This window comes from Oculina patagonica, chromosome 13 (assembly GCF_052425735.1).
Source record: "Oculina patagonica isolate OP01 chromosome 13, crgOcupat, whole genome shotgun sequence".
Taxonomy (NCBI): domain Eukaryota; kingdom Metazoa; phylum Cnidaria; class Anthozoa; order Scleractinia; family Oculinidae; genus Oculina; species Oculina patagonica.
The window spans coordinates 18,054,300-18,079,469 of NC_135770.1; the positions used below are offsets into that span (position 1 = coordinate 18,054,300).

Consider the following 25,170-nt stretch of genomic DNA (forward strand, 5'->3'; position numbering starts at 1 on the left):
ACCCAACTACAATGCTAAATGCTTTTTTGCATTTATTGTCATTTTCACACGCATGTTTAAACAAGCCTCGTCGCTCCTCCTTCACGATGTAGCATGGGTAAATAAGCTATTATATAGTATTGTTTTTTATTGTTATATTGTGGTTCATCAGATGATCTTCAATGACAAAATTGACATGTCCATTTGAATGTGTATTAAAAAAACTTCCTTTTTCTTCACAGAACCGACTGGCGAACCGACAAATACAGCAAGACCTACTTCGGCAGGTAGCAATTTAATGAATTTTATAGACTTCATAGTAAACGTTAGTCTGAAATTCAGTCGTCCTCTCGTCCGTAACCCCCCAACGGAGGGGCGCGGGGGTTAGGGACGAGAGGACGGCTGAATTTCAGACTAAGTAAACGTAGACTACTTTTTTTTAACTATGGGCGGTTATTTCTGAGCAAAGTAGATATTCTGAAATCAAGTCTGCTTTGGTAAAGCGAGAGTACAGAGCGAGGGAATTACGCCTTTATATTCTTTTTCCTTTGTCTATAACAATCTTATTGCCATTAGGTTATGGTACCTAAAGCCTTTAATATAATTATACAGCCATTATTTCGCTCATTTTGTAAAGATACTTCAATCTGCCGTCAAATTCTCCTGTCCTTATTGACTTAAAATGATACTAGAAACGAGGTAGCCTAATTTATTATAGCTTATTATCTCAATTGATAGATTCAGTAGTTATTACATGTGTTATTTTTTTCCTTTTAAACAGTACCAATAAGACTGATGTATCCCTATGGACCTGCATCTCGGGACTCTGTAGTTCCAAACACCGACGAATATTCGTGGCGATGTTTTAAGATCGACATCCCGGACGACGGCATGCAATTCTTTGGAAAACGTCACTACCAAGCTTACGTATGTATACACTTTAACATCATAGCTGGTAGCTGGTGTTTCAACGCGCAGGCCCTGGATTCCTTTTCGATCAACCTCGTTCCCGTGTCTCTCCCCTGGGAACGAGGCTTCAATTCTAGTTTTAAGCCAAACAGTTTAAGGTTGCCATTCAAGCAAAGTGTTTTCTTGTAATATTGACAGTGTACTAATCGTATTGCCTTCTTTCTTGAAGATCTGTCGCAACGGAGTGTTGCTCTTTGATTCACAATGGCTCCCTTGGTGGCCATATAACTTCGGACAACGCTGGTGGCTGAAAAAAGAGGCCATGTTGGCACCGTATTGGAGTTTGACTGATACGCACCACTCTTTCGTGAATAATGGCGTGTCCAGAGTCTACTATCATACATATTCAGATTCCGACCCAAGTTCCCTTCAAATGTTAAACATGGCCACATCAGATGTCAAAAAGCTCCAATCAAAACCCTTGCCGACAGACTTCAAAGCATCCTGGATGCTGGTGATAACATGGGTAAACTTGCGAGCCTATCAGTACCCAGCAAACATGGCACAAATGGTAATATTTAAAGAAGATGATCATTTTTTAACTTGGTATATATAGTGTTAGTAAATTCTCAGCTCCGACTATTGCATTTCTAGCTCTTTGTTTGGCTCAAAAACTTTGAGTATGAGGCATTAGTCAGAGTTTTACCTAATATGGAAAAAAGTGTGCTAGGTTTAAAAATTTTCCGCATGAAGTTTTTAACTTCAGCTCGCCATAATGGCTGATACTGGTAGGTTTCAGGAGCTGTCTCCCACAAAAATTCAGATATTTGACAATGCTGTTCCAGAAAATGCAGAGAAAGCCACAAAGTTCGGCATGAACATGGTACGTATCTGGGAATTTCGCTTAAAAACTAGCAACAATTATTACGTTCACTGTCGATGTTTTCATGATAATTTATAACGTCGTAAGAAGGGCAAAAATGCTCACCTCATTATTTACAGAATGGCTGTCAAGTCCTGTTGACATTAAATTTCCAAACAAATTGAAGACATTTCCAAAGAGGAGTTAAAGTGTCTATCCAGCCTACAGGTTTTTTGTGGTTTTCGTATCTCTATTATGCATAAACAAGTTTTCTAAAAGAAATTTTTGGATTCCGCCACTTTTTCGCTGCAAAATCGAGCTTTAAAGTTCCCCTTTCGGCCACGCCCAAAGAAGTTGTCCGGGAGTCAAGACCAGAAAGAGTCTGGGTTCCAGACCGGCTGTGACGTCAGATCAGGAACCGCGAAATCTTGCCGCCATTTGAAGTCAGCATTTCTTCTGTAATAGCGAGGAGATACTGGCGGTAGAAATATACCAGATAGATGCGTCGTTGCGGTATGCTTGAATACTCCAAACGAAGAAAAGGGTATTGCGCTGCATTTTGAGGTGATATGGGAACAGAAGCAAAGGCTAGAAGGAAAAAGTAGATGGACTTCGTCAAGTTAAAACGTGCAAAGTAGAATCCGAGTGCCTCGTCTGCTGTCTGTGCTTGCTACTTCGCTCCCAGGGATATTACAAGAAGACATTCCTTTGAAAATCTTCAATGCCAACGGTCGCTGATCTAAGATGATAATTGGCATTGTTCCTGTGCCAAGATTTCACCGGAATACTTAACTTTGTCCAGTCGAAGTCGTCATCGGGTATTCATTTCTCATTATTCATTTGATTGAATGTCTGTTCTCGAACGACAAGACACGCGTCTCGCTAGACGCCTAAAAAACTACAAGTAAACGTCGCCAACTTCCCAAGAGATTTTTATTGCCTATTATCAACCATCGTGTAGAAATAATAAGCGAGCAAGCGTCGCCAAGCAAAGATAACATGTAGCTGAAGCGACGTTCGATTTGTCGACCAGTCAAGGTAAAGCGAATTACTCTCCCTCAAATATCGCTTGAATTTCTATTTCTGTTTCTTGTAAGTCTTGTTCATAAAGTCTTATTAAAATGTGATCTTTATAATCGAAGTCATTACGCTCGTACGTAGCTTTTCAGGGTTTCAACTCCCATACATGTAAAGTTATAATTTTATCGATCGGTCTCTGCAAGCGCTATTGTTTGTTTAAAGTGCGTACAATGAAAAGTTTATCAAAGCTTTCACAGCTTAAGTAAGCATTGTCACGATGAAAAGAAAAGTTTTTCTAAGTTATAAAAGTTAAAAAATCGATAGGTTAGGACTGTTTGTTAATCGTTTTTGAGACAATCAGTCGCACTTATCATAAGCGCGTGTTGTCGGCATTTCTAAACGCGTGAAAAGTCGCTTGTATTTTTATTAGGCTGTAACAAGAAGGACTAAAGTAGCTCCTATTTTAATAAGCTGTTATAAGAAGGACTAATAAAAGTAATAAACATGTTTATTAATATTAATCTTTTGCGTATCAACTAAGGGCACATTTATTATTTGCAACATACGCAAATCTACCGACGCGACAAGTGTCGATTCAAAACAAACAAGCATACCACTTTCAAGTCAATGCGTTGTGTGAGTGTCAAGGGCAATTTTCGGGAATAATAGTGCTTACAGTCTATTCGTTATATTGTTTTCATGTTCGTTTCACATCTGTTATGAAAATTAAAAGGTATACAGCCTGAGAATGCAGATCGATTTCCGTCCGTCGTTGTAGGTTTCGCGACGCGTGAAGTTTCCATTCAAAGCTTTCTGGAGTGAATTTGCGTACAAAATGCAAATTTAACGCGCGGAGTGAGTGTTTGGAAAAAGTATCTATATAACCGGTATGTGTGTAATTCCACGACTCTGTTAAGCTGGTTTTGTAATTTTCGTTCCCTCTCTTCAATGAGTTGCTTCTCTCCATTATATTCTTCTATCCATGCATCGTCCGCTAGAGGTTCTTGAGAGTAAGCGCGTTCTTCTTTGTTACTCTTATCTTCTACTGCAGTGCAAGTGAACGATTCGAGTTCTCCGGACTCGATCTCTTCGTTCGAATCAGATGAACTGCTAGTCACGTCTTCTTCAGATAAGAAATCGCTGTCTTGTGAGTATTCCATCCAAACTCGAAGAATTCTTGGGAAAAACAAACCTTATGTTGTGGCTGTCAAGCAAATAAACACATGCAAACGCTCCGAGCGGTTCCTGATATGACGTCACTCATCACCAATCCTCGATCACGCGGTCAACTTCTTTGGGCGTGGCCGAAGCGGGAACTTTAAAGCTTGATTTTGCAGCGAAAAAGTGGCGGAGTCCAAAAATTTCTTTTAGAATACTTGTTTATGCATTAAAGAGATACGAAAACCACAAATAACCTGTAGGCTGGATAGACACTTTAAATGAATGCCTTAAAGGTTTCTACACCGAGCGAACGTAGCAGATTTCCGCAGGTTTTCTTCAACTGCAATGTCCAAATTCACCATTATTACGGAGGCGGAGAATAAGGAAGATATTCCTGAACTTTGAACCCTATTTAAACACTTGAAAGCTTCCAAAATCGTCTTTTTGCTTGCATTGGAACGGTTAAATATTTCAAGGTTGATTTTCGTCAACAGTTGACAGGTTTGTCGTTTGTGTAGCTGTCAAATTTCATTCAGCTCGTTCAGTGATGTAATAATCAGGTGATCACGGCGCGCGTGTTACCCAGAAGTTGTATGCTCTTTTGACCGCTTTGTAAATTTGTTAAAAAAAATCGCGGCAGAAACTCGGTTTGAGAATTTACTAAAACAATTATTATCGTCTATTGCTCTTAAGTGTGAATACGTTTTGAAAAGGTCTTGTCTGTTCTTGCCAACTACGGAGAAGTCTAGATCTGATAAAAATTTCCAACTGACAAGTCAATCAAAATGGTCTATATGAGTTATTATAGAGGTTCGTAATCACCATGACAGACTTCGTGTTGAATCTCAGTCAAGAAAAGCAGTGGGCGATAAAAGACGTTTGATTACTAAGGCTATCTTAGCTCGATATGTGTGTTAAAATTGACATTACATTGAATCTTTAGGGAAACACATTTCAGTTGGTTTTGATCACGGACGGCGTCTATTCCTTCGCGATGTATAATTACCCCAGCAATGGTTTGCAGTGGTCGGCTCCAACACAAAGGTATGTAGCTGTTAGTCGAGTGAGCAACTGTAACACTGATCTTGGTTAATAGTCTAGAGAAGGGCGACAGGGCGAGAAGGACGCGGCCCATAAATCCAAAGAAAATACAAACAAACAAACGTCAATACAGTTACAGAACAGAAGTGCACGTGGTTAATAAAATGTTTATTACATCCCTAGCTGCCAAAAACGTGCCGTACCGTACGTAGCATAAAACCACTGGAATGACCGGTCACAGTACGGGTACTATCTTAGAGATAATATGAATTCTGTTGCTAATAATATCCATAGAAAAATCGTAAATATATCGTGTCACTGTTTTTAAAATAGCAATTATTTTACAGAAAGTACTACAAATATTACTACAACTCGCGTGGTTTACCTGTGGTTGGCTGGAATGCTGGAGACAAGCAAGAAAACAAATATAATATGAAACGGTACGTTGCTGTTGTAACTCAGTCTTCATACATTGGCCCAGATGACATTGATTGTATTGTTTCTCCTTCTGTAAGACCAGTGGGAGTAAAATTAATGGCAACATGGCCCGCTCGGTCTCTTTCGCGGTGCAGCAGGCAGTTAATGGTGCCGTTTGTGCGGTGGTATCTTAAAAAAGATATGACAGTGTTTGTTAAACGTTTTGCAAATTTTAATTATCTTCTTTATGTCGGCTTTATCGTCTAAAGGTCTGGTACTGTCAACATAGACACCATCGATGGAATAAGAGGCAACACCGACATGGTTGGAAAATGGTTTTTCAGGCTTGAGAATTCTCTTGGAAAACGCAACGCGAGACAGGAGTGTATAAAATGGTTCAAAGCACAACCAGATCCTCGTTTTTATACTGAATACCTTGAGCCTTGTCCATGCAGCTTTCGACAAGCTTGGTGGGACGAGAGGTTCACTGTGAACTGGAGAGACTGGCCACGAATGTGTGGCTACGCTCAGTTCCCTTCGACAGACGGATGGGGTCAGGAATGTTGTTATTCTTCTGACTGGGACAGCTGGGGTGCACTGCTTATAGGAAATCCTGGAGGAGGTTCTGCGCATAGATATCACAAGCTAACGCAGAAGTGGAGGGCCACACACGACTCTAGCGATGTACAGGGTTATCAGAAGTGTTGTGTAAACACAGACATGTGATTTATATTACAAAAGACGTCCCTCTGATGACTGTGGAAATTATGTGGTGCCAGAATGGAGTAAGTGTTTTTACATTTTTTTATACTGGAATAACGTATCATAGGGCGATTAAAGACATGACGTAATATTTTTTGTTGAGTCTAATGCTTGCGTGCGCTTTGCGCATGCGCATTAGACTCTTTGTTATATGAAAAAAGCTGTTAGCAATCCCAAGGGAATGGTTCGGGATCGATAATCGTTCGCTGTAATGTAGAAAACAATGATCAGCTGCAAGAACGGACCCCCACGGACACGCACGATTAGTTTCAATTAAAAACAGCCAATCAGCGACACGTGTTCCCACGCATAATTAAAAGTTCTTTCTCAAGTCACGATGGGTGCTTACCATTTAGCCAAAAAATCCGGAAATTTCGGTTTGAAGTCAAATGGTAAGGTAATTTTCCGGAAATTCCATTCGGAAATTGTGGACTACCTCTAGAGGTACTCCACTTTTTCCGTTCGGAACGGAACATCGGAAATTTCCTTACCATTTGAACGAATTTCCGTTTCCAGGCCCTTTTTAGCACCTCCGCGCGGTTTTAGTCGTGTTTACAATATGGCGTCTTTATACCAATTTAGAGCGTGTATGTTCAACTCGACCATAGAAGTGCCAGCACTTTTTTAACGGGAGAAATAAGCTGCCTGCCTCTGGTATACCACATTGGAATTGTTCATGTGTTCATATTTTTTCTCGGGACACTCCGACAGGATCTAGCTCGAACGTGCCAATTTTCACTCGACTGCGAAATCCACTCGGTGCGTATAGGGAACAGTTACACCTCAAAATAACATTGTATTCTGTTTAAATCGCGTTTCATGGAACAGCTGACGGCAGTAAACAGCATCAGCCCATCTTCTTCGTCAAAAAGTTTGTTTTCTACCTCGAAGTATTTAGCTATATCGACTGAAAACAACACTGAATTTCACGCTAGATCGAGTGAGCGGGATGGAACGCCTGGTAGAATAATGGTAAGCGAAATCTCATCCGGTTGGTCGCTATATTCGGAAAATCGCTTACCATTATGCAACGGTCACACCAACCGGATTTTTCTTACAAATGGTAAGCACCCGATTATTCAACACTTGAACAGGACGTAATAATTTTCCAGTTAAGACGTTTGTAAGCTTTTTGTGAAAATAAATCTTCTTTTTCAGTTCAGTTAAGCACTCGTGTTTTCGTCTTGCTTAAAAAGCAAGACGTCTTTGAGAAAAAATATTTCGACGGCGACTCGCGTTTATTTACACAATGCGACCAAATATTTATTTTGTTTTAAAAAATAGAAAACTTTACCTCGTATTTTGTATTTAAGTCATTCGAATTTTGACCAATTTTTTCTTTACAGTGCAAACAAAAACCTTCAAAAATAAAAGATGTACATGGATAAATGTAAATCAAGTTACGCGACTAAATCAAAATGCGTTTGTTTGGCCGCTTTGCAGTATTACACTGTCCCGGCCTTTGCCATACACTGAAATCGAATTTCATGCTTTTACGACTCTCAGAGATCTTAAGTTCTTCTTACAGCTAGAAAAATCATAAAATGGTTACATTGATATGGAAGTGATGATTCGCGAAATTTGTACATCATGATAAACAGTCTTCGCTCCTGTGTATGGTAGCTCGATAATAATTGCCTAGTTTCCAGCGTTCAAAAGGTCATCATTATATTGACGTGAGCATTTACACCCGTTTTTAGGAAAATCTGTCACTAAGTGCTTACAGTACAATGGAGTAACAGTCACTATTTCAAGTGCTTTTATTGCAAAATCTGTTTCAAGAGTCATCATCAAAATGGTGAAAAATCTGAAAGAAAACGATGTGAAGTTCTTCAACCCTTGTTGTAATGAACATGCTTTTTGTAAATCGTCACGCAATCTTGTCCAAATGTTTAATCGTTTCTGCTTTTACGGACAATACGGAAGAAGTAACATCAACTCCTGTTCATACTTTAAATTTTGTGAAGCATATAACATTTATGACTGTTTCGTTTTCATCCATAATCATCCACGATGCCCCTAGCTTGCTATAAGCATTTTAAATTAAACTCCCGAACACAAACCTCTAACCAATTTTAACCGGCTTACGAAAACCGCGCAATCTGTATCACTATGCCATACGGCATTAGACTCATGTCACCCTTGGTGACCTATTTTTTACCCCTGTGAATGAGATACATCTTTGGGGTTTTTATATCAAATTCTAAATTTTTCAAGCTTGGTCGATCATTCCCGTAGGAAATACTACATTTTTAAAACGACATCTATGGAACCAAAGACCACATATAATTTAATATTTGAAAGTGGATTTCATAAGTTACACGAAAGGCATAGAGGAAGTCACTGTTTTAATTCTAAAACTAAAACGGAAAACAAGAAAAAAAATGAAAATACCTAATTCTTCTAACAATTATTTTGGGTAAATGCGTGGGTTGTTGTCAGATATTAACTTTACCTTTAAAGTAATAGAGGAAAAAGTTGCAAAAGTTGTAACGGTGGTTAATCAGGTCTTATATATGGGAGGGAGTAATCTGTCTAAGATTATTTTGCTGCCCAAATTTAATACAAATTGATATTAAGGGGAATCTTGTGCCGTATGCCACTCTGGGAGTGAGAGGGTTAAATTTGTCCTGCACAAAATAATTTAAAAGAATATTTAGATTTTTTCTTGCCTTCCCAATATTCTGCTTTTTTTATCAATTGCAAAGATTATTTTTCTTTCATCATTTTATATTATAGGTTGGCTGTGGGGTGATCCTCATTTTGTCACTCTTGACGGTAAAAACTACACCTTTAATGGTCTTGGTGAATATGTCATGGCAGATGCTCGGAACGGGAGTTTTAAGTTACAGGCTCGGACGAAACTAGCTAAAGGCGATGGAACAGCAACGGTATTTTCTGCTGCAGCTGCGAAGGAAAACAATACAAGTGTTGTCCAGGTGGATTTGGAAGATGAAAGTTAGTGATTCCTCGTGTTTTTTTAATTTTCCCTTTAATTTGTGTACAGTAATAAAAGACAATCTTTTTTAAAACGAGACTGTGCTTTTCGGAAGGCTTTCTTTGAAGAGATGGCCCTAATACAAACTTACACGTATGAATACACTATACCACAGCTAACTACAGCCTGTTGTTGTGTTTTGTGTTCATTTTATAAACAGGGTTGAGCGTGCTGATTGACGGAGAGACCTTTAATTACACGAGTCTTACAAATGAATCTGTTACACTGAACGGTTCAGTTGCTGTTGCCAGACCAGAAAACAATTCCTTTTTAATGGTTTTCCCATCCGGGATATCAGTTACAGTTAAGGTGGTATCAGGGGCACTTTCAATTGTGCTCGCGGCACCGAGGAGGTTCAAAAACCAAACAAAAGGTCTGCTTGGAACATGGAATGACGATCCAGATGACGACTTTTTGACCCCTAATGGCACAATTTTACCTTCAAAGGCATCCAGCAAGGACATCCATTATAATTTCGGTCTTCTTTGTAAGTCCCATTTCTTATTTATCATATGTTCATCATTGTAAGTAATTTTCCTGTCACAGTAGAAATTTTCTACTGTGACAGGAAAATTACTTACAATGATGAACATATGATAAATAAGAATCAAATGTACTTCATGATCAGATTCAGCCCGTTACATAGTGATCCGCTATGGTTCGAGTGAATTACTTCTACTTTAAGAGCTTCTGCCTGAAAGACCGGGCAATCTTGGAAATGAAGGACGACTGATTTGTTTTAAAACTTAATACAAACGACCTTATGTAAAACGATATTATATTCCAAATTTCTGAAAAAAAAGGAATAAAATAAATCACTATCGATAACTTGTAACAATGACTTCGAAGTCGATACCAGTCTCATATAGCGCCAGGATCCTCATTTAAAGCAAACGAGATAAGGGGCTCTGTTTGATTTTAAAAACCCTTTCCCATGATTCTGTTTGCATAGGTATCACAGGAACCCAGAGACCCAGTTAAACACACAAACTATGGGAGTGCCCATTTAGACAAGAACTTTGTCGCCTCAGTCACGCATCTTGTTAACTTGATCAATCTAATGCCAGATTCCATGTATGCATGGCGTTTTGTAGGTAATCATAGAACAGTATTTAACCTTGACGTGCCTTTTCTCCGTTTAAGGGCAAGTGGACAACAAAACTACACTTTTTACGTACAAATCAGGGGAAAGTGTGGCGACATTTGCAAATGCATCTTTTGTCCCCATGTTCGTGGAAGATCTGGAATTCGCAAACGACACATTACGTGATGAAGCAGAGAAAGCCTGTCAAGGAGATATTAACTGTCTCTTCGACTCCGCCTCAACAAAGGATGTTTCCTTAGGAGCAAGCACTAAGGCTGTGTCTTCCACTCTGGAAAAGGAATCATCTTCTCTTAGTATGTATTTACTTTTGGTTAAAGGTTTATAACCGTTTGACAGCCGGTTGCATGAAAACGCTATATGGCTCTTCTTGTTGTCTCGAAACAACGACAAAGCTAGTCGAAATGCAGGACTGATTGATTTTCAATACGCCAAAAAAAAAATTAGAGCCTGAACATACAGAACTAGTAAATTTTGAAACACTCAGACATCCTATCTGATGACGATAATTGAACCACCTACCTATAACTACCTATCTACCAACCTACCAACCAACCTACCTACCTACCTACCTACCTGCCTAGCTACCAACCTACGCACCAACCTACCTTCATACCTACCTACCTACCTACCTACCTACCTACCTACCCACCCACCCACCTACCTACCTACCTACCTACCCACCCACCTACCTACCTACCTACCTACCTACCTACCTACCTACCTACCTACCTACCTACCTACCTACCTGCCTACCTACCTACCTACCTACCTACCTATTTACCTACCTACTCACCTACCCACCTACCCACCTACCTACCTACCTACCTACCTACCTACCTACCTACCTACCTACCTACCTACCCACCTACCCACCTACCTACCTGCCTACCTACCTACCTACCTACCTACCTAACTACCTACCTACCTGCCTACCTACCTACCTACCTACCTACCTATTTACCTACCTACCCACCTACCCACCTACCCACCTACCTACCTACCTACCTACCTACCTACCTACCTACCTACCTACCCACCTACCTACCTGCCTACCTACCTACCTACCTACCTACCTACCTACCTACCTACCCACCTACCTACCCACCTACCTACCTACCTACCTACCTACCTACCTACCTACCTGCCTGCCTACCTACCTACCTGCCTACCTACCTACCTACCTACCTACCTACCTATCTACCTACCTACCTACCTACCTACCTACCTGCCTACCTACCTACCTACCTACCTACCTACCTACCTACCTACCTACCTACCTAACTACCTACCTACCTGCCTACCTACCTACCTACCTACCTACCTACCTATTTACCTACCTACCCACCTACCCACCTGCCTACCTACCTACCTACCTACCTACCTACCTACCTGCCTACCTACCTACCTGCCTACTTGCCTGCCTGCCTACCTACCTACCTACCTAACTGCCTACCTACCTGCCTACCTACCTACCTACCTACCTGCCTATTTGCCTACCTACCCACCTACCCACCTACCTACCTACCTACCTACCTACCTACCTACCTACCTACCTACCTACCCACCTGCCTGCCTGCCTGCCTGCCTACCTACCTGCCTGCCTACCTACCTACCCACCTACCTACCTACCTGCCTGCCTGCCTGCCTGCCTACCTGCCTGCCTGCCTGCCTGCCTGCCTGCCTACCTACCTGCCTGCCTGCCTACCTGCCTACCTACCTGCCTACCTGCCTGCCTACCTGCCTGCCTGTCTACCTGCCTGCCTACCTGCCTACCTGCCTGCCTGCCTGCCTGCCTACCTGCCTGCCTGCCTGCCTGCCTGCCTACCTACCTACCTCCACCCACCTGCCTGCCTGCCTACCTGCCTACCTACCTGCCTACCTACCTGCCTGCCTGCCTACCTGCCTGCCTGCCTACCTGCCTGCCTGCCTGCCTGCCTGCCTGCCTGCCTACCTACCTACCTACCTACCTACCTACCTACCCACCTACCTACCTACCTACCTTCCTGCCTACCTACCTACCTACCCACCTACCTACCTGCCTGCCTGCCTGCCTGCCTACCTGCCTGCCTACCTGCCTGACTACCTGCCTGCCTGCCTGCCTACCTACCTACCTGCCTACCTATTTACCTGCCTACCTACCCACCTACCTACCTGCCTGCCTGCCTGCCTGCCTGCCTACCCACCTGCCTGCCTGCCTGCCTGCCTACCTGCCTGCCTGCCTGCCTGCCTACCTGCCTACCTGCCTGCCTACCTACCTGCCTACCTGCCTGCCTACCTGCCTGCCTGCCTACCTAACTACCTGCCTGCCTGCCTGCCTGCCTGCCTGCCTGCCTGCCTGCCTGCCTGTTTGCCTGCCTGCCCACCTACCCACCTGCCTGCCTGCCTGCCTACCTGCCTGCCTGCCTGCCTGCCTGCCTGCCTGCCTACCTGCCTACCTACCTGCCTGCCTGCCTGCCTGCCTGCCTACCTGCCTAACTGCCTGCCTGCCTGCCTGCCTGCCTGCCTGCCTGCCTGCCTGCCTGTTTGCCTGCCTGCCCACCTGCCTGCCACCTACCTGCCTGCCTGCCTGCCTGCCTGCCTGCCTGCCTACCTACCTACCTACCTACCTGCCTACCTGCCTACCTGCCTGCCTACCTGCCTGCCTGCCTGCCTACCTGCCTGCCTGCCTACCTGCCTGCCTACCTACCTGCCTGCCTGCCTACCTACCTGCCTGCCTGCCTACCTACCTGCCTGCCCCCTCCTCCTCCTCCCTACCTACCTTCCTGCCTGCCTGCCTACCTACCTGCCTATCTACCTGTCTACCTACCTACCTACCTACCTGCCTGCCTGCCTACCTACCTACCTACCTACCTGCCTACCTGCCTACCTACCTACCTACCTACCTACCTGCCTACCTACCTACCTACCTACCCACCTACCTACCTACCTACCTACCTACCTACCTACCTACCTACCTACCTACCTACCTAACTACCTACCTACCTGCCTACCTACCTACCTACCTACCTACCTACCTATTTACCTACCTACCCACCTACCCACCTACCCACCTACCTACCTACCTACCTACCTACCTACCTACCCACCTACCCACCTACCTACCTGCCTACCTACCTACCTACCTACCTACCTACCTACCCACCTACCTACCTACCTACCTACCTACCTACCTACCTACCTACCTACCTGCCTGCCTACCTACCTACCTACCTGCCTGCCTACCTACCTACCTACCTACCTACCTACCTACCTATCTACCTACCTACCTACCTACCTACCTACCTACCTACCTACCTACCTACCTACCTACCTACCTACCTACCTACCTACCTACCTACCTGTTCCGCTTTCTACTTACTTGTCCCGCTTCCTACTTACCTACCTACCTCATTCTAATTCGGCGTGTAGGTGAATTAGATATACCTTTTTATTTACAGAGAATTACCCTCCACGGATCGTCACAGATCTTTCACAAATCAACGTCACCGTGAACCAGAGTGTTAGTGTCACTGTGGTTGCAGAAGACCCCAACAACGACACGCTGAGCTTCTCCGTTATCGGTGTTCTGCCGTCTGACGCTATTTTGTTAAACACTTCCAACTCTGTAACAATTAAGTGGAATGGAACTAAAGAGCAGGTAGGAACACAATGAAATTCAGTTTTGTATTGTTTTGATTTTTGTTTTGCGTTCTTGAGCCTCGTAAAAACCGCAGCTGGTTGGGGGATAATGGCACTCTTAAGAAGACATGTCGAGACATGAAGTTATGGATGCAGGTTTAAGCAAAAAAGTTTAGCTAACAATGTAAGGGGTGGCGAATGGTAAAATCCGAGACTCGCCGAGACGCCGAGACCCTTGTTTCAAAATCCGAGACCGAGACTTAAATGATTTAAGAAAATCCGAGCCCGAGACTCTGTGAGCCTCTGTGCAGTAAAAAACCGAGCCCGAGACTCTGTACAGTAAAAAATTTAGCCCGAGATTAGTATTTTTTAGTGAGACGTAAAGAATTGGCGAAATGTACTCACAGTTAGACGCCAGCTGCTAGTTATGGATTAACTTCGCAACCTTGTTACGACCTATCACGACCTATCACGACCTATCACGACCCCACGACCTATCACGACCCCACAAATTACGTATCGAAATTGGTAGACACACAATACCCAAGACTCCTATTAATTTGAGAATCTGTTCTTTCTGCCATTCGGATGAAATTGAAAACGAAATGCATTTCTTATTTTCATGCAAGCTATACGAAAACATACGTTTAAAGTTCTTTAATGAAATAACCGCCAAATATAGTATTTTTAACGAGTTTGATATTAATGCAAAATCTTTATTTCTTTGTAACAGCATTGATCCTGCTGTTTGTCGATCAACTGCTGCTTTTGTTTTTCAAGCTATGTCTCTTAGACATGAAACTTTATTTTCCAAATGATAAAATCGCATTTTTTTTTTGTTTTATTTCTGATACTACTTGTAATTTCTCAAGTGTAAGTAGGTAATGCCATGTATTTTTATGGAAATACCTCAATAAATTGTTGTTGCATTTAACTATCCAAGGTCACGCGCTCTGTCATACCATGCGAGCTTTTGCGTCACGACATCTTCCCGTTTCCGGTCGGAAAGTATCATATCAGTCTCTTGTAACAGCCTTTTGAAGGTCGCCAGATCGATCTGATCGCTTGAAGGTTTTGGTCAGCTTTTGCCAACTTTTGAGAACTGGTTCATAGATAAATATGGACGAAGAAGGGGAGAAGGAAAAGCATCGGCGAAAACGGAAACGTAAGTAGCGTAGTATGAGATAGTATAAAGCTTAAACGAGTAAGTGGTTACATGATGGCATGGTCTCCACGTGTTTTGGCATTGCCCTTGAATTTTACCAAAGCTTTGGCTAGCTTTAACAATCGATTATGCATAACTGCTTACTTGCGTGTTCTAGCTAAACAATTTGTAAATAGGTCAACGTTTCTTATATGCGCGCAATTCATTGTTTTTGCGACCACGTTGGAAATATGGCTAAATCTGGAAACATTCCAAGACTAATCCAGAGAACCAGGAATTTTACCTAACATGTGTAACGGTATGAGTGTGTGACAGAATTGAGCCGAATTCCCACGAAGGAATCCTCTAAAGAAATGACGACCAGAGAAGACAACAGTGCAACAAGCTCCAGAGGGCGATCTCTAAGGCTTCCACATAGATATCGCTAGTAAAATCTACAAGTGCAAAGTGACATACACTCTTGTTTTTTTTTTTCCTATTTGAATATTTTTTTCCGGCCCAGGCTGTGTATTTCAAGTTTTTCCGCCGCTGTTAGGCTGAAAATACTCTTGTGTACATTCTTAAAGTTTAGCATATTACATCTCCGTTTATGTCGTATACTGTGCATATCGTCGTATTGCATCGTCCGTTCATCGAACTGTCATAAGCATCGGACATTTGGCTAGTAACGGTTTTTTACTCTCATTTTCAATTTTTCTCGTTTGGAGAAACAAAGAGCTTTACATGTATATGGTCCATTTTAAAACATAGTTATATGGTATTTGCAATTTTAACATAAAATTTATACTCTTTTCAAAATCTCGGGCTTTGGATCATTCTTAAAAATTTTCCAAATATTCATATCAAAGAAATTGTTATAGTATTGTTACAGAGAGTTTTATATGAAACGGGTCAGAGATTCTGCTATTTCAGTACAGCTACTTGCACCCTGAATGGAATATCAGTCCATCGCATCTTTCTCAGTTCCTGCCCTATGCTGAATTTCCTTGAGAGTTCACCGCTACCGTGACTTATATATACTCCAGTGTAAGTAAGGCATAGGAGAGCAAGGTGTCTTAATCTTGAATGCAGTACAGCACAAGACTAACCACTCAAGGTACTACAGAGTTCGAAGAGCACGAAACATCGGATTAAAAGGGTAAGACAAAACCTATTTATTTAAAGTTATAGGGTTAGCTATAATTAGAGTAGCCATACGGATAAAGTTTCCAATTCTGAACCATGAGTAATCCGTACATTCCGTGTACGTAATCTTTGACTGAATATACTGGCTGGTCACGCCATTATACTCGATAGACTACGATCGTACACATATATAAATCGTATTCAAGCGATTTCAATACGGGCGTCTGAAACTTAATGTAGAGTTCATTGGTATAACCTGGGAACGAGAATGCCTTCTGACCAGAAGGATCGCGGCCTCTAGGCGACAAGAATGAGCGGACTTTCCTCGTTAGCTCTCGTAGCTTTTCGTTAACAACGATTCGTTTTGTCCGAGATTCTGGCTCAAATAATATAAAATCCGAGACTCCGAGACCTTGCGGCCAAAAATTCGAGACTCCGAGACACAAAAAAATCCAAAAAAAACGAGACTCCGAGACTCATCACAAAATCGTCCGAGATTTCGAGATTTGACCGGAATTTTCCGAGACCCTGGATTTTCTGGGTACCATTCGCCACCCCTAATGTAGTTCCGTTGGTTGAGGTTCGGTATTAGGTTATCGCACTTTTTTGTTAAAGCGCGATGTTCCCATTTTCATCAGTGCTTGACAAGATTCTCTTTTTGATTTGTATAAACTTCAGCTAAAAGAACATTTGTTTTCGTAGATTCAAATAGAATTTGTGGTAAAAGACAGCGAGGGAGCAACAGCATTTTTGAGGCCAGTCATCAACCTATGTGCTTGCCATAACAACGGTCTGTGCTATCTTTCGACAAGCAACAGAAACTCAACTCAGTCCAAGATGAATATACTTCAGTGTGAATGTTTGAATGGTTATACAGGGGAATTTTGCGAAAGTGATCTGGATGCATGTGAAGCAAATCTTAACCCGTGCTACCCTGGCGTGTCATGTGTGGATCTTCCCCCTCCGGCGAATATAACTGGTTATAAATGTGGACCTTGCCCTAATGGTTTCACTGGAGATGGCTCCAAATGTCGAGGTATTATCGATTTATCTTTTATGTGTCGAGAACTGCTTCTTTTGCCACATTTCATCAAACATCATCTTAGCTTTGGTTTAATTAAACAAAATCTCGAGCATCGTAAATATATATCGATATATAGCTCTTGTGTTAGAAAACGAACATAACTTTAAAAAATCATGGAGGTCATTGTATTATAATGTTTGGTTATGGTGTTTATTTATTTCCATATCCTTTGAGTGTTAATGTAGCTCCTTAGGCCAATCTCTATTTATTTTTTTCTCTGTTTGTTACCTAACCGTGACCTAGACCGCGACCACTTCTAGGGTTAATGGCCGGGTTTGAAATTTTCTATTGTTGTTGATCTCCCGCAAGCGGACTCTTAATTGACACGTGATTCGACCGCGCTAAGGCGCATGCCAGTCATTATAGCGACATGTGTATTAACGTTGTTGTTCGTTTTATTTCTGATATCCGTCCATTGCCATATAAAACATAAGTTGTACACCCAATAAACCTCTTCAAACCATTTTACCTGTGTGACTCTCTCCTACACTTCTGGAGCCCGACAAACGTGCAATTTAATGACACAGGAAGTTGAACTATTTTAACAATAGAGTGTTTCTGTCGAGGAACTATCGGCTGATAGTTGCCCCGCGGAAATTTGATGTTCTTAAAACAAATATTAGCCCGAGAAGCGAAGCTTCGAGGGCAAATATGCTAGTTTTAAGAACATCAAATTTCCAAGGGGCAACTATCAGACCGATAGTTCCGAGACAGAAACACTCTATTGTCTTTATTGTTCACCACTAATTTTTCTTCCGCGCGCACATACAGAAACAAGCATCGTGAATCATTTTTACTTTTGAGGATAAAAAACTCAATTGGAAGCCGAAATTTAACCAACGAAACAAAACCAGACGAGAAACCCACTTAATGAAGTGGATTTGGTTGGTTTTTTTTTGTCTGCAGGCATCTTGTTTACAAAAAACAGTCACGGGCGGGCACTATCGACCCGGGCATTTTTCACAGGAGGGCACTATGGGCTGTTAGCATAACCACACTGACCTACTATTGGTAATCGCGCAATCTGATTGGCTACACAGGTGCCTACTATCGATCCGTAGAAGGCTCTCGGAGCGCGCGCTTAGTCTTCGCTGAATTTTATCAAACAAAACCTTCAATAAATCAATTCTAGCGATATTCTGAGTTTAATAGATCGGTCAGTGGGTTATGCTAACACAATTAGACGGCTCGCTCTCGGTTTCTACCGGCCTTTGATAGTTGACTCGGGGCTTCGCCCCTCGCCAACTATCAGCCGGTAGAAACCTCGAGCTTGCCGTCTAATTGTTAACTAGTAGTGCCCTCCGGCGGACGGGCACTTTCGCGTCACGTGTTCAATTTTAACCAATCAGAATCGGAGAAAATTTAGTGTTGAACTATAATGCTAAATAGTTCAGCTAGCAGTTCTGATGCTTTTGGTGAAAGAAAAATTTCCGCAAGGGTAAAATTATATTTAAAGATAGTACAAATGCTGTTTTGTTATCTCTTTTATCCTTACTTGTGCGATACAATTTTTGTAGATTTTGATGAGTGTTTAGAAGGTGATTCCGGTGGATGCAAACAACTCTGTATCAACACACCAGGCTCGTTCACATGTGATTGCTACCAAGGGTATCGACTGAATATCGACCAACGCACTTGCGATGGTAGGTGTTAGCTTTTATTTTGGGTATTGTTAATATTACAGAAAACCTCACTGAAAAGTTATAAAACTGAAATCAAACACCTACTTTATGTATCCTGTTCCTCCTAGATTAGATGTCTTGCATATAAACAAGTATGTATGTGTTGCTTTGGCAAAGCTCTGTTTGCTGGGATAATAAAAGACAAGACTACCATTTGGCAGATTTTGGCCACGGGTGTGGCCGTTTATTTTTTATATCAAGGATTGAAAGCTTAAAATGTGGAAACCTTAAAGTATTATCCCAGCAAAGGTGAGGGAGAACCCGCCAACCCAAACCAACAACAACAGAACGCAGGGAGCGGAGGGAGGGGAAACTTTTCTTAACTCGTGGACGCCTTTAGCGTAAAGGCGATGTAACCGCGCCTTCATAACCTAAAAGCCCGCGAAAATGTAACCGGAAGTGATAGTAGGAGGGAATTTAACCGGAAGCTGGTAAATACTTACGAAACAAGCTACATAAAACCATTTATTTTTGCAAAATAAATATCCTTTATTCTCGGTAATTTTCTTATAGACACCCCGATGTAATGTCAAAAGAATTTATCGAACTTACTCGTGAAGGAGAAAGAGAAAGGAAGGAAACGCAATTTTTAGTTACTTTAGTTCTTTAATTATTTACTTATTTTTTCTACTGAATTCCTTTTCCCTTTCACGGCCGTGTTTGTAGCCTATTAAGGCTCTAAACAGCTCCCACCTAAGTACAACCCAATTAACCCTGCCACTTAAACATTGCACTGTCACAGCGTTGTCATTTACGTTTGTTTCCACACTTTTAGACGTTAACGAGTGCGTACCTGTAAGTGACTGCATGCACAAGTGTACAAACTATCACGGTGGATACAACTGTAGTTGTAACGATTTCTTCAAGGTGGATCCTGTAAACACCAAGAACTGCATACGTAAGTGTTGGCATAATGTCTAACTTATTTGCTTTATTTCAACTTCTGATGTCATTGATTGGAAGATTTAGTGTTGTCGTTAAATGAACAAACAAACAAACAAACAAAAAAGGAAAAACAAATAGTCTACTTTTTGCCAGATACATGAATTAATATATATCAGAAAAAAAAATTGATCTGTTCATCCAAGACAAATGGGCTATGAGCTTTATGTATCTAAATTAAATAAAATTTCTGAAAGCTCGTTATCTCATCGTTATTATGCCAACTAAGGGTTAAATACCGATCATTGACGGTCAAGTAGATGGGCTTAGATATCAAAAGAAACAGGAGTCAGAACCACGAATTGCTTACACATTTTTTATTAGTGGTGACCAACCAATTAATCATCTAACCCACTACTCAGTCATCAGTCAGTCAGTCAGTCTTTTTTGCTTATATTTAAATTATTCTAATTTTTATTAATATTTGCGGTTACCGAAAGAAACATCTTTTTAATGCCTGCTTCAGATATTTTTTTAAAGTTTCATAGTTAGAGAATTGAATTTTATTAAGCAGTTTAGTTTCTAATTGACGCTAAACATATAATTTGGAATAATTGGTGTAGCAAAGGCTACAAGAATATACACGTTCAGGCAAAAGATTAGGGAACAATTTTTACAGAATTTTACTGATCGATGGTCTTTACAATTACAGCGGACTCTCCATGCCAGGACGGTAAACACGACTGTCAGCACATCTGCTTTCTCAGCTCAAACAATATTCAAACGTGTGCGTGTAGACGTGGCTACCATCTCGCGAATGATGGAAAAACATGTACAGGTTCGTTTCGATTTAGTAGGTGATACACGCGTACACGTAGCTATGATGTCGTAAATAGATATTAAGGTCGGGAGACACTAGGCGACAAGTTGCTGCAATATGTCGCAGTGACAAGTTGCTGCAACATGTTGCCTTGTGGGACATACTGCATTTCTGCGACAATCTTTGTTGCTGCGATCAGTCGCACGAATTCAAACCAGATAAAATTCGTGCAACAAATCGCAGCGACACAATTTGCGAAAGCAGTGTTGTCGCTGCGTGTGCACACTTTTGCGACAAGTCGCTGCGACAAAATATAACTTAACCAATGAAAGAGCGCCATGCATTTTCGCCATATTGAATTGGAAAACTAGTCACATTCACACTCTTCAAAATTTGCTGTGTGTGCAACGAACAAGCGCCTTGTTGCAGCGACTTGTTTTGAAGTAGTACACACGGAGCGACTTGTCGCAGAGACCTGTCGCTGTGACTTGTCGGCTAGTGTATCCCGACCTACAACCCTCACATTTACGTACCTAACTCAATTGCTTATATATTATGCCCAAAGAGGGATTCTTGAATATCAAGTAGTGATAAATAAAGTATAAAGTTGCATTTGTGTTATGGTTTCCTTCAGATGTCGATGAATGTGCAACGGGTGAAAACCAGTGTAATCAGAAATGCAGCAACACAGAAGGAAGCTATTTATGTTCATGTGTGGACGGCTTTAGACTGGACACTGATAACGTCACATGCATAGGTAGGATTTTGATTGAAAAAAAATCGAGCTAACAGTACAATAATTGCACCTTTATCAGAGGTAAACTGAAATACTTGCTTTGGTAAAACACCAGCTACCCATAACATTTTGCCATCTATCGAGTGCTTTCTTTACTGAATATTTTTTCACCCAGTCGCAATGAGTTGTAACCATAAAAAAGAAAGGACAATGTATTCTTCAGGTTTTGAAATAACGCTCTCGTTTTTGTTTAGACATTGACGAGTGCTTGGAATGGACGTTTAAATGTCCGGATCCATCACAGCGCTGCGAAAACACTGAAGGCTCTTACAAATGTAAATGCGAAGATGGACTGTATTGGATAAATAACACGTGTAAAGGTGAGAGCTTTGACAAAGTTTTGATCATAGTCAGAAGTGACATTTCTTATAATATTGACAGATTAACAAGAATTCAATTCATTGTTCGGCAAAGGAGACAAGTGAGTAAAATAGAATCGGAGAGATAAAAGCGGATACTATAATCTTGCTTTAAGTCTAGCAGAAAGTTTTAAGGTGATTCCCTAGTATTGTATTGCGCATTCCTACTGCGCAGAATTGTACGCTAAATAAGCGCGCACACAAACAAAATGGCCGTTTTTTCCTATGCGGCTTGGCTCGCGAGAGAGTTAAATCATTGTTTTCTCGTAAACGAATATGGTTACCTATCATTTTTTCTCTTAGTTTAAGAGTAGCGATCAAATTATTTATGTAAAATGAATACAGATCAATTTCTATGACAGAATAATACATTATCGACAAAACATGTACTTAAGGAATTATGTGGTATAAACTGAAGGTCTTCCTGCTCCTAAACGAATACGGTGACCCCCTTTTTTATTTCAAAATTTAACTTCCCTTAAGATAAACAACCAACCGGCAAAGTTTGGTTGAAAATCTATGAGCAGTTCTATTTCACGTGAATTACCTTAAGCCAATTACCTTAAACTCCTTACTAACTGAAATACCCATGCGATGTTTTGAGTATCGATAAGCGTCTGGTCCCATGTCATATTTCCCTAAAAATAAAAGACTACAGAAGATCCCCCCCTACCCCCCTAAAACTGCAAATTATATATTAATGTATCTTTGCTTCTTCTGAATTAATCACCAATTATTCCGGAAGTACCAGTGTTATTTCCATAACAATTATTTCCATAACAGTGACTGAAAGATCTCATTACAAAAACATACAAACTATGGTGAGGGGGAAATCACCATACCACTGTTAAGTATAACAGAAAACAGGGTGTCGAGGGAGGGGAAATTTGTTTTCATTTGTTGAAGACATTGAACACGCTTGCCTCGATTCTATGTAAGAACACATGAAGAATATTCCGTATGACCGGAGGCACCACCGAAAACGGGAGCTGGGAGATACATAAAATGTATTTATTTTTGGAAATAAATAATCAAGCACGGCTTTATATAAAGAACAGTCTCGGGGCGTGTCGTATATTTATAATTATGTTGTTGTTAAAGTACATAAAATAGTGTAACTGTTTCGGTTTGTTCCCTCTGAAGGTCTCGACAAAGATGAGAAACCGCCACCTCAACCACCAGCACCGACACCAAGAAAGCCGTCTACGGAAGAAAAACTCCAGGCGGTCATCATCACTTTGGAAGGGCTCAGGACTGCTCAGGTAATGTCAATATAAAATAATACTGATAATAATAGAAAAAAAAAAAAACGTTTCAAGACTAATAGGTTATTCGAAACCACCAGATGACCTTTGACGCCACCAGAGTGGGCAGGGAATTAATCCCTTCATAATACGTGTGGGTATGTATTGCACTAAAGGGTACGACTTTTGAGCAGGCTTAGTCTAAAATAGGCTTTTTGTCTTGATCACTTAGGTCTAATAGCGTATGGTTTGTATAATCTGATCAGGGTTAGGTATATATATAGTATGAAAGTATTTTTATCACTGTTGTATAAATCTAAGAAGCAAAGTGCAATAAAACTAAAATAGGGAATTTGAAGTCCTTGTCAAATGTTTAAGCAAACGAAGCAGTGTCTGGGTAGTTTTGGTTTGAAAAGAGAAATTGAATTTCCGGTTAAGTCAAAATAAGGGTAGGGAAAATCGCATACTTTGACCTGAAATGGGGTAAAGGTTTCAAGAAGCGCGCTGCTGACCACTCCCAAGTTTTTGGGGGTGGTTTTGAAGGTCGGTTGGTGGTTTCAAATCACCTTGAAGCCTGCATGCTTCAAACATTGCATTTAGAAGTTGATGTGTGCATGTACCCATGGCATCTTTTGCCATACAGCCATGCAAACAAACCTCTGTAAAATTGCTAGACTAAATTTAATTTTTGGCAAATGTACAACTTAACGAGAAGCTGAACGACATAAATCAAGGCATGTTCCACAGAGCTATTTTTTTGCGCGTGAATGACGGCACGATTGGCTCGGGGATGTCGGGAAAATAGCCTGTATGCTCTCATTAGTTTTCAATAAAACAAGGGAAACGTTTCGATTTGTGTACAGGTTTGAATTCTTTAAAGATACTGAAAACTGCCTAAACGTTAAAGGCACTTACAGGCACTTTTTTTTTTCGGGTCAAAAATATGGAAGGTGTACAATAGACCGTATTCGTGTTCTTGGTATTGGACTGGAATGAGCTCGCAATGGAGGCTAATTAATGTGGGGGAATATTATTAAAAGGAGTTTCGTGTGATTTCCATTTGAAACGATTACCCGCATTAGCCTCCATTGCAAGCTAGTTCAAGTCCAATACCGAGAATACGAATATGAACTATTAAGAAGGCTTTTTAAAAATGTTTTCAGAAGCTAAATTTGTCGATAACAATTTAAAATGTCAAAAAATTGTTGAACAATATATACCTCTCCAAAAGGCTGTCTTTGTTTGTTTGTTTGTTTTTGTCATAGTTTGGTGGCGAAAATAGCCAGATTTCTGGCGAGTTTTAATTGCTACTTTTGTGAAGTTTTCGTTTACTTGTTCTTGGCAGTAAAAAGGCCGTCACGTATGCTTGAGCGTGAAATAAAGATTGACACAGCATTTACAATTGATATTCATGCTGGATTTTCATCTCTTTGTCATTTGTTTAGTGGAACCTACCCAGAGAGCAGGATTTCAAAGGAACTATTGCAGATTCAGTTACTACGTTCTGTGCAAAGACTGAAGGTTGTTTCACTACAAGGCCCCGACAAAGGTTTCCTAGCTTTAAACAGTACTTTGTGTCAATCAGTCATGACTCAATTTATTTATTTTTTATTATTGCAACTTCTAACATATCTCAGTGGTTGTTGCTTAGTATTGAACGGCGTAAGAAGCTGATAAAATATCATTTACCAATTCCAAGATACCTATCTAAGTCTACTGAACCTTTGTGATAGAAAATAAACACTCTGGTAAAGATTCTGTACCGTGTAACGGAATAGCCAACGCTTTTATACTGTCACGTTGTTATTACAGCCATTTTATTGCAGGCCGAGGAAATACTCAGTCGGTGAAGACAGCCTAACTGTAAATATAATAGATAGATAGATAGATAGATAGATAGATAGATAGATAGATAGATAGATAGATAGATAGATAGATAGATAGATAGATAGATAGATAGATACTTTATTAGCGTGAAATAATCTTAGCTTTACGGCTAGTTTACAGTTATTTCACGAAATTAAAAACTAAAATCTAAATTAATTAAAATATATACAATATAAAAATGCTAGCTACTATAGATAATATAATTAACATGATTAAAAATATAAAAAATTAAAACACCCTTGATTGATTAACAT

The 25,170-nt window shown here is 40.9% G+C and overlaps 1 protein-coding gene across 1 annotated transcript in view; it reads left to right on the plus strand.

Moving 5' to 3' along the window:
• LOC144634532 (uncharacterized) overlaps positions 1–25,170 on the plus strand; it is an 88,302-nt gene that overhangs the window by 60,763 nt on the left and 2,369 nt on the right. The window contains 19 exon segments of the mRNA XM_078493509.1: positions 222–266; positions 761–906; positions 1,118–1,459; positions 4,875–4,975; positions 5,320–5,412; positions 5,659–6,108; positions 6,110–6,174; positions 8,891–9,109; positions 9,310–9,636; positions 10,293–10,547; positions 13,692–13,891; positions 16,865–17,198; positions 18,764–18,889; positions 19,704–19,826; positions 20,523–20,648; positions 21,265–21,387; positions 21,621–21,746; positions 22,929–23,047; positions 24,475–24,578. Coding sequence (XP_078349635.1) covers positions 222–266; positions 761–906; positions 1,118–1,459; positions 4,875–4,975; positions 5,320–5,412; positions 5,659–6,108; positions 6,110–6,174; positions 8,891–9,109; positions 9,310–9,636; positions 10,293–10,547; positions 13,692–13,891; positions 16,865–17,198; positions 18,764–18,889; positions 19,704–19,826; positions 20,523–20,648; positions 21,265–21,387; positions 21,621–21,746; positions 22,929–23,047; positions 24,475–24,578 — 3,424 coding nt within the window.